The 11,383-nt window shown below is 42.0% G+C and overlaps 1 protein-coding gene across 1 annotated transcript in view; it reads right to left on the bottom strand.

Annotated features, from left to right (window-relative positions):
• Positions 1 to 643: 643 nt before the first annotated feature.
• The window catches only part of LOC124269407, a 58,484-nt gene continuing 47,744 nt past the window's right edge, over positions 644 to 11,383 (bottom strand). The window contains exons 7-9 of the mRNA XM_046704415.1: positions 6,822 to 7,014; positions 5,897 to 6,025; positions 644 to 729 (exon numbers count right to left, since the gene is read on the bottom strand). Coding sequence (XP_046560371.1) covers positions 725 to 729; positions 5,897 to 6,025; positions 6,822 to 7,014 — 327 coding nt within the window. The 3' untranslated portion in view covers positions 644 to 724. The remainder of the gene's footprint in view (positions 730 to 5,896; positions 6,026 to 6,821; positions 7,015 to 11,383) is intronic.

The raw sequence follows: 11,383 nt of genomic DNA, 5'->3' as shown, positions 1-11,383 counted from the left end.
GAGATAAGCAAAAGATCATGAGTCAGGATAAGAAAAAATTTAATGTTTTAAAGATTATTTATCACAAGTATTGTTGAGCTTTTGTTTATGGAAACAAAAAAATCTGGAGGGGAGAGGTGTAGTAATGTAACTATTAACGTGACTGAATTGAGAAGTAATGCTCCCTTAACTACTCGATGTAAACAACTGCTCTATGTGTACCCCAATGCATGATGGGACTATTACGTCATCAGGCCATGTGCTTCTCGCCCAAGTATGTATGCTCCAGCCGACCGCAACAAAGCTGCTGCTCTTCAAGTCGTGTTGTGTGCTTTTGGGGAATGTTAGTCACGATACCACAGAAAGGTTAACACTAACACACACAAGAAAGAAGTGAGGATTTCCACCTTATACACAGAAGAGCTGTACTGTAGGAAAAAATGGTAATGCATAGCTCACAGCTTTATTCTGTTAAAAAATCTGAAAATTTAGTTTCAGTGTGATTGCAGTTTTGTAAGAATTGTCTTTCTACTAACCTTGCTTCAGTGTTGTATGTTTCACAATGGTTGTCTGAACAGCTCCACTCTGTAGAACTCCTCCCTCTTTCATTATCAGTTGTAGTCGAGAGAACTGTGAGCACAGCGTCACCACTGCACTTAGAAGACTGGATGGCATCCCCGTCACAAACTTGTATGTCCTCCATATCAACACACTGTCAGGTGGTCTCTTGCCCTTGGCCCAGTAGTCAGACTAGAGCAACAATCAAACTGGATGTAGACTAGAGGAACAATCAAACTGGATGTAGACAAGAGGAACAATCAAACTGGATGTAGACAAGAGAGTAGGGACAATCAAACTGGATGTAGACTAGAGGAACAATCAAACTGGATGTAGACTAGAGAGTAGGGACAATCAAACTGGATGTAGACTAGAGAGTAGGGACAATCAAACTGGATGTAGACTAGAGGAACAATCAAACTGGATGTAGACTAGAGGAACAATCAAACTGGATGTAGACTAGAGAGTAGGGACAATCAAACTGGATGTAGACTAGAGAGTAGGGACAATCAAACTGGATGTAGACTAGAGAGTAGGGACAATCAAACTGGATGTAGACTAGAGAGTAGGGACAATCAAACTGGATGTAGACAAGAGAGTAGGGACAATCAAACTGGATGTAGACTAGAGAGTAGGGACAATCAAACTGGATGTAGACTAGAGAGTAGAGACAATCAAACTGGATGTAGACTAGAGAGTAGGGACAATCAAACTGGATGTAGACTAGAGAGTAGGGACAATCAAACTGGATGTAGACTAGAGAGTAGGGACAATCAAACTGGATGTAGACTAGAGAGTAGGGGACAATCAAACTGGATGTAGACTAGAGAGTAGGGACAATCAAACTGGATGTAGACTAGAGGAACAATCAAACTGGATGTAGACAAGAGGAACAATCAAACTGGATGTAGACAAGAGAGTAGGGACAATCAAACTGGATGTAGACTAGAGGAACAATCAAACTGGATGTAGACAAGAGAGTAGGGACAATCAAACTGGATGTAGACTAGAACAATCAAACTGGATGTAGACTAGAGTAGGACAAACTGGATGTAGACTAGAGAGTAGGGACAATCAAACTGGATGTAGACTAGAGAGTAGGGACAATCAAACTGGATGTAGACTAGAGAGTAGGGACAATCAAACTGGATGTAGACTAGAGAGTAGGGACAATCAAACTGGATGTAGACTAGAGAGTAGGGACAATCAAACTGGATGTAGACAAGAGAGTAGGGACAATCAAACTGGATGTAGACTAGAGGAACAATCAAACTGGATGTAGACTAGAGAGTAGGGACAATCAAACTGGATGTAGACTAGAGAGTAGGACAATCAAACTGGATGTAGACTAGAGAGTAGGGACAATCAAACTGGATGTAGACTAGAGAGTAGGGACAATCAAACTGGATGTAGACAAGAGTAGGGACAATCAAACTGGATGTAGACTAGAGAGTAGGGACAATCAAACTGGATGTAGACTAGAGAGTAGGGACAATCAAACTGGATGTAGACTAGAGAGTAGGGACAATCAAACTGGATGTAGACTAGAGAGTAGGGACAATCAAACTGGATGTAGACAAGAGAGTAGGGACAATCAAACTGGATGTAGACTAGAGAGTAGGGACAATCAAACTGGATGTAGACAAGAGAGTAGGGACAATCAAACTGGATGTAGACTAGAGAGTAGGGACAATCAAACTGGATGTAGACTAGAGAGTAGAGACAATCAAACTGGATGTAGACTAGAGAGTAGGGACAATCAAACTGGATGTAGACTAGAGAGTAGGGACAATCAAACTGGATGTAGACTAGAGAGTAGGGACAATCAAACTGGATGTAGACTAGAGAGAGTAGGGACAATCAAACTGGATGTAGACTAGAGAGTAGGGACAATCAAACTGGATGTAGACTAGAGAGTAGGGACAATCAAACTGGATGTAGACTAGAGAGTAGGGACAATCAAACTGGATGTAGACTAGAGAGTAGGGACAATCAAACTGGATGTAGACTAGAGAGGAACAATCAAACTGGATGTAGACTAGAGAGTAGGGACAATCAAACTGGATGTAGACTAGAGAGTAGGGACAATCAAACTGGATGTAGACAAGAGGAACAATCAAACTGGATGTAGACTAGAGAGTAGGGACAATCAAACTGGATGTAGACAAGAGAGTAGGGACAATCAAACTGGATGTAGACTAGAGAGTAGGGACAATCAAACTGGATGTAGACAAGAGAGTAGGGACAATCAAACTGGATGTAGACTAGAGAGTAGGGACAATCAAACTGGATGTAGACAAGAGGAACAATCAAACTGGATGTAGACTAGAGAGTAGGGACAATCAAACTGGATGTAGACAAGAGGAACAATCAAACTGGATGTAGACAAGAGAGTAGGGACAATCAAACTGGATGTAGACTAGAGAGTAGGGACAATCAAACTGGATGTAGACTAGAGAGTAGGGGACAATCAAACTGGATGTAGACAAGAGGAACAATCAAACTGGATGTAGACTAGAGAGTAGGGACAATCAAACTGGATGTAGACAAGAGAGTAGGGACAATCAAACTGGATGTAGACAAGAGAAACAATCAAATCGAACTGGATGTAGACTAGAGAGTAGGGACAATCAAACTGGATGTAGACAAGAGGAACAATCAAAGTGGATGTAGACTAGAGAGTAGGGACAATCAAACTGGATGTAGACAAGAGAGTAGGGACAATCAAACTGGATGTAGACTAGAGAATAGGGACAATCAAACCGGCCCATGGATGTAGACTAAAGAGTAGGGACAATCAACCTGGATGTAGACAAGAGGAACAATCAAACTGGCGCATGGATGTAGACTAGTAGGGACAATCAAACTGGATGTAGACAAGAGGAACAATCAAACTGGCCCATGGATGTAGACTAAAGAGTAGGGACAATCAAACTGGATGTAGACAAGAGGAACAATCAAACTGGCCCATGGATGGACAATAGACTAGAGAGTAGGGACAATCAAACTGGATGTAGACTAGAGAGTAGGGACAATCAAACTGGATGTAGACAAGAGGAACAATCAAACTGGATGTAGACTAGAGTAAGAAGTAGGACAATCAAACTGGATGTAGACAAGAGAGAGGAACAATCAAACTGGATGTAGACAAGAGAGTAGGGACAATCAAACTGGATGTAGACAAGAGAGTAGGGACAATCAAACTGGATGTAGACTAGAGAGTAGGGACAATCAAACTGGATGTAGACAAGAGGAACAATCAAACTGGATGTAGACTAGAGAGTAGGGACAATCAAACAGGGAATGGATGTAGACAAGAGAGAGTAGGACAATCAAACTGGATGTAGACTAGAGAAACAATCAAACTGGCCCATGGATGTAGACTAGAGAGTAGGGACAATCAAACTGGATGTAGACAAGAGGAACAATCAAACTGGATGTAGACTAGAGAGTAGGGACAATCAAACTGGATGTAGACAAGAGAAGAGGGACAATCAAACTGGATGTAGACTAGAGGAACAATCAAACTGGCCCATGGATGTAGACTAAAGAGTAGGGACAATCAACCTGGATGTAGACAAAAGGAACAATCAAACTGGCGCATGGACGTAGACTTGAGGACAATCAAACTGGATGTAGACTAAAGAGTAGGGACAATCAAACTGGATGTAGACAAGAGGAACAATCAAACTGGCCCATGGATGTAGACTAAAGAGTAGGGACAATCAAACTGGATGTAGACAAGAGGAACAATCAAACTGGCCCATGGATGTAGACTAGAGAGTAGGGACAATCAAACTGGATGTAGACAAGAGAGTAGGGACAATCAAACTGGATGTAGACTAGAGGAACAATCAAACTGGCCCATGGATGTAGACTAGTAGGGACAATCAAACTGGATGTAGACTAGAGAGTAGAGACAATCAAACTGGATGAAGACAAGAAGAACAATCAAACTGGATGTAGACTTAAGAGTAGGGACAATCAAACTGGATGTAGACTAGAGGAACAATCAAACTGGATGTAGACTAAAGAGTGGGGACAATCAAACTGGATGTAGACTAGAGGAACAATCAAACTGGACGTACACTTAAGAGTAGGGACAATCAATCTGGATGTAGACTTGAGAGTAGGGACAATCAAACTGGATGTAGACTAGAGAGTAGGGACAATCAAACTGGATGTTGGCTGGAGGAACAATCAAACTGGCTGTATACTTGAGAGTAGGGACAATCAAACTAGATGTTATACAGGCGCTACACACAACACAGGGTTATACAGGGGCTACACACAACACAGGGTTATAGAGGGACCACACACAACACAGGGTTACACAGGGGCTACACACAACACAGGGTTATAGAGGGACCACACACAACAAAGGGTTATACAGGGGGCTACAAACAACACAGGGTTATACAGGGACTACACACAACATAGGGTTATACAGGGGCTACACAGAGCACAGGGTTATACAGGGGCTACACACAACACAGGGTTATAGAGGGACCACACACAACACAGGGTTATACAGGGCTACACACAACACAGGGTTATACACAACACAGGGTTACTACACACAACACACAGGGTTATACAGGGACTACACACACAACACAGGGTTATACAGGGTTACTGGCACACACAACACAGGGTTATACAGGGACCACACACAACACAGGGTTATACAGGACTACACACACAACACACAGGGTTATACTGGGGCTACACACAACACAGGGTTATACAGGGACTACACACAACACAGGGTTATACAGGGGCTACACACAACACAGGGTTATACAGGGACCACACACAACACAGGGTTATACAGGGACTACACACAACACAGGGTTATACAGGGACTACACACAACACAGGGTTATACAGGGACTACACACAACACAGGGTTATACAGGGACTACACACAACAACAGGGTTATACAGGAAGTACACACAACACAGGGTTATACAGGGTTATACACTACACAACACAGGGTTATACACGGACTACACACAACACAGGGTTATAGACGGACCACACACAACACAGGGTTATACAGGGACTACACACAACAAAGGGTTATACACGGACTACACACAACACAGGGTTATACACGGACTACACACAACACAGGGTTATATAGGGGCTACATATAACACAGGGTTATACAGGAACTACATACAACACAGGGTTATACAGGGACCACACACAACACAGGGTTATACAGGGACCACACACAACACAGGGTTATACACGGACTACACACAACAAAGGGTTATACACGGACTACACACAACACAGGGTTATATGAGTCTGTGTTTTTAATTGCCAGGCAGGAGTTTGAAGGCTACTCACCATACTTGTGCTGGCCTGGCCAATATGCTTTGTGAGGGTAAAGAAGTGGGAAGGGTCTGACGGGTCTGTCCTCAAACACGGAACTCGGAGGAGGCCCATCTGGATCAGCAGCTGCTTCAACACACTTGTCTGAAGAGAGACGCAGTAACCAATGAAACTACTCCTGAGTGTTTCCAGGAATGTGCTTCAGTTGGGGTGGAAACAACATCTGTCACAGAGAGGATTAGGATGGAGGACTGTATTTTGGCAGCTTGAGTTTCAAGGGCTTTGGTTTCCTTAGCTAAGAAGCTTTGTTTTGCATTATGGCAACTGTGAATGTGTCACGGTTTACCTTCTGTGCCTCTGAGGGAGTTGAAAACCATGTGGAACCAGTGACATGGCTATAATAATGTGGAAGCTGGGGCTCAGTGCTGCTGAAGGAGTAGTTGTCGGCACAGGTACTACAGATATGTACCCCAGGTACGTTTCTGTATACAGACATGTACCCTAAACAAAGTCAAACTACAGAAACGTACCCGGTACCCTAAACGACGGACGAGTCCATATTCCGCGACCCAATACCGACATCGTATGTAGTTATTCCCGTTCAGCTGATTGCGAGTGGTGTATGTTGTGCACTGTGAAATATTCGTTATACTGTGTATGCTCTTATATAACGCAATCAAATGCATCTAATACAACAGTATGACAGTTCCGATCAAGAAAACTCCACAATGCAGAATGGAATCGTCCTAGGGTACATTTCTGTATTCTGATTATGGCCAAGGTACATTTCTGTATACAGAAGCGTACCTGGGGTACACATCTGTATAAACCGTGCCGACAACGACCCTTTCAGCCTCAGTGCTATATGAATAGAGTATTACTTGTATGATGAATGTCACCAAGACATGTGGTGTGAGCTTTACTAGTAAGGAGACCCCACCTGTTCCTTGTCCATTTCTCTTGCTGATGTGATGACGTCTTCTTCCCACAGCAGAGTGCCCTCCCCTGCCACCACCACCCGCCGGTCTTGGGTTCCCTCCCTCTACAGACGCCACCTGGGCAAACACCTTGTGGAGAAATCCTCGGTCCACAGCAAACTCATCACAGTTGAACTTAACAAGGAACAGTTGACCCTGAAATGAGGGAAGCCTGTAATAACATACAGTTTACCTCAATAACATACAGTTTACCTCAACAAACAGTACCTTTGCCTGTGTAGGAGTGTGAGTACAACTATTGCTGTGTTGGTATTGTAGCATTGGCGTGTGTCAGTAAAACTATTGATGTGTTGGTATGGTAGTATTGGTGTCTTTGATTACACAATGCCATTTAGAAAATGGTCAAATGTAACATATGTTATATTTGGGATTACACTTTCTTAGTAAAGTACAAATTCTAGTACTTCTTTGAGTTGAGCCCCATTCGGGATTCAAACTCACACCCTCAGAGTCAGGCACCTAATCGCCAACACACAAAGTCAGCCGCCTAACCTATTCAGCTACCGCGACTTCCACAAAAATGGAAGTCGGACAACTGGTAGTCTAGACTGCGGGCTTTGTGTACCCCTCTGATAGGTGTTAATTGGCACGGTTCCCACGACTGAAAGCTAGTACTAGAATTTGTACTTTACTAAGAAAGTGAAATCCCAAATATAACATATGTTACATTTGACCACTTTCTAAATGGCATTGTGTAATCATAGCTTTCGGTCGTGGGAACCTATCAGAGGGGTACACAAAGCCCGCAGTCTAGACTACCAGTTGTCCGACTTCCATTTTTGTGGAAGCCGCGGTAGGTGAATAGGTTAGGCGGCTGACTTTGTGTGCTGGCGATTAGGTGCCTGACTCTGAGGGTGTGAGTTCGAATCCCGGATGGGGCTCAACTCAAAGAAGTACTAGAATTTGTACTTTACTAAGAAAGTGTAATCCCAAATATAACATATGTAAGTATTGGTGTCTGTCAGTACATCTATTGCTGTGTTGGTATTGTAGTATTGGTGTGTGTCAGTACACCTACTGATGATGTACAATGTACAATGTATAATACAATACAATAGAAAAGGAATGATATGCACAATAACTAGAACATATCAATATATGTTTACAATAAGAATGTGTTACGTCGCATAAATGCTTCTTTGGTATAATTTGCATACATATTTAGATAGTTACTATTTTCATTTTGGAGAAGGTGTATGATAGAATCTTTACAGTCCATATTTAGCATATAATGTATTCTGAAATCATTATACAGTGGGCAAATAAACATAAACTGAGCCTCCTCTTCTACAATGTTATTACAAAATGGACAAAATCTTAATTCTCTTTGTATATTATTTTTTGTTCTTGCATTCTTCATGTCAGATATTCAATTCACCTAATCTTAAAAGTGATAAAAATCCTTGTCAATCTTTGTTGTGTAAAGTTGTCAAATATATATTTATGGTTTTAGTTATGCATGGGATTTTCAAAATAATTAATTGTTAACACTGATTTATTTAATAAGCAGTTTTCACAACAATTTAAAGATTGTAACATCCAGTCTATATTTTCCTTGTTAAATAAATAACCGCATTCAGATAAAACTGTTGTATCTGTTGTGATAATACCAACACCAACGACATATTTACAGTATTTTACAAGAAATATTTCTATCAGAAGTGGGCTTCACACATTGTGCCCGTGTGGGGAATCGGCAACGAGTGTAGAGAATGAGCAACCAGTGTAGGGCATGGGCAACCAGTGTAGAGAATGAGCAACCAGTGTTGAGAATGGGCAGCCAGTGTAGGGCATGGGCAACCAGTGTAGAGAATGAGCAACCAGTGTAGAGAATGGGCAGCCAGTGTAGAGAATGAGCAACCAGTGTAGAGCATGAGCAACCAGTGTAGAGCATGAGCAACCAGTGTAGAGAATGAGCAACCAGTGTAGAGAATGAGCAACCAGTGTAGAGCATGAGCAACCAGTGTAGAGCATGAGCAACCAGTGTAGAGAATGAGCAACCAGTGTAGGGCATGGGCAACCAGTGTAGAGAATGAGCAACCAGTGTAGGGCATGGGCAACCAGTGTAGAGAATGAGCAACCAGTGTAGAGAATGAGCAACCAGTGTAGAGAATGAGCAACCAGTGTACAGTGTAGAGAATGAGCAACCAGTGTAGAGAATGAGCAACCAGTGTAGGGTATGGGCAACCAGTGTAGAGAATGAGCAACCAGTGTAGGGCATGGGCAACCAGTGTAGAGAATGAGCAACCAGTGTAGAGAATGAGCAACCAGTGTAGATAATGAGCAACCAGTGTAGATAATGAGCAACCAGTGTAGAGAATGGGCAGCCAGTGTAGAGAATGAGCAACCAGTGTAGAGAATGGGCAACCAGTGTAGAGAATGGGCAGCCAGTGTAGAGCATGAGCAACCAGTGTAGAGCATGGGCAGCCAGTGTAGAGCATGAGCAACCAGTGTAGGGCATGGGCAACCAGTGTAGATAATGAGCAACCAGTGTAGGGCATGGGCAACCAGTGTAGAGAATGAGCAACCAGTGTAGAGAATGAGCAACCAGTGTAGAGAATGAGCAACCAGTGTAGATAATGAGCAACCAGTGTAGAGCATGGGCAACCAGTGTAGAGAATGAAGTGGCAGAGCATCATTTAGCAGCTGTAATAGCTTGTAGTTTTATATACTTCACATTCTTAAACATCCATTTTTCAGTCATCTTTAGTATACCTCCATTGCCAAAAACAATTAACTGTTAAAACCCATTTTGTGCAAACTTAGGATAAAATATTAATCTTCCTTCGTAAACCTATAACTGTGTCAGAAAATAAACATAAATCATCAGCATAAAATAATAAAAAGAGTTCTTAAAGTTCCGTTCGAAAAAAAACAAAACCTCTATTGTCAGATGATGTAAGATCCCCTTCGACTTGATTTACAAACATACTGAATAACAATGGACTGAGTATACATCTTTGGCGTACACCACTCAAGGAATTGAAATATACTGAAATACTACAACTTGATAGTTTTACAGCTGAAATTGATTTAATGTACAAATCACACACTATTGAAAGCATTTTACCCCGAATATTGTTTTGAGAAAGAATATACCATGATAGTTCTCTATTTACACAATCAAATGCTTTATGAGAAGCAAACATATATACAATAAAATCGACCGGCCTGTTTATACCGCGAAAATATACACATGTGCAAATTTGCATACAGTATTGAGCAATAAATATGAGACAAGTTTTGATTCAATGTCTTGATTTAATAACTGACATAAATCTATGAAAATTGGGACACATGTAGATAATGCATTGTTAAATCGTTTACAATGAGTCAATAGTGACTCAGTCCACTATTTTGCTCCAAACACTGTTCAGTCCACCGAGGCATGAAATTTACAAGAATGTCTATCAGTTCCTCAGATAGCTTGTACCTCATTTCATGAATCACTTATTTCCAATCTGCAATGTCTTTCGGTTCCAACTTTTCCACTTTGTCCTTGATGATTTGCCAGACATTTTTGATGGGGTTCAGGTCTGGTGAAGCGGCCGGAAAATGCACTACCTGAATGCAGTTCCGACAAAGCCAAGCTTCGGTGTAGGCGGACATGTGTATGCAGGCACTATCTTGTTGCATTAAGTAGTATTAGGATGGGGTTCAGTTTGTGTTTTATAGGGTTATTTGTGTCTGAATAAGCCTCCAATGTTGGTGAAAAAATGGTGTGTTTGATGGCGGACCATCGTTGGATGCGTCCTTAAATGGCTCGAAGTGAGCTGAGTATGGAGTCTAAGCGAGGTCTAAAAAAAGACTAGCTCGCCAGCTTAGGCAGTCACAGCAGTCCCGACAGCGTGATGGTAGAGCACTGGACTGAGAATCCTGCGGTTCTGGTTCGGTTCTGGTTCGAGTCAGGCTAGCGGAGGAAACTTTTGCAAGTGAGCAGAGTGATGTTTGTATGGACCGGCCTAGATATCCCATTAGTGAGGTTTGTACGTCAAGCCAGCACTCATACATGAGCGCTGGACTGGCCTAGATACCTTAGCCACATGACAGGCCGCACCTCCTTAGTGAGGTTTCCTGCGGCAGTTTGTGTTGATTGGTTTATTGGGGTTAATTACCCGAATTATTTTATTTTTTAATTTTTTATTTTTTATTCTGAGTAGTCGGTTACGTTTGTTGAGATAATCTTTTTTCTTATCATAAATAAGTTGGTTTCAGACCATGGCCGCTCAGTGGGCTTTGCACAAACCATAATGACATTTCACTCCAATACCACATACCGTGCATGTGTAGTTCACGAAACCCTTTCTGATAGACATGTTTATCCCGCAGTACTCTGTCCTGCATTTCTTGCAGAAAGTCTCGGCTTTTCCCCAAAGCACATATTTGCAATGATACTAAGCTAGTCTCATCTTTGCTATATGCACTTAGATATATTGTTTGTCTAATTGATTAGAGTCGAGTCGTTTTACGGTGACGAGATAATAGACATGCATGGCTTCACCCA

The sequence above is a fragment of the Haliotis rubra genome, unplaced genomic scaffold (genome assembly GCF_003918875.1).
Source record: "Haliotis rubra isolate DU_JTF1 unplaced genomic scaffold, ASM391887v1 Scf1013, whole genome shotgun sequence".
Lineage (NCBI taxonomy): Eukaryota > Metazoa > Mollusca > Gastropoda > Lepetellida > Haliotidae > Haliotis > Haliotis rubra.
Note: the sequence above shows the minus strand (reverse complement) of the source record. Positions and strands in the feature narration are given on the sequence as shown.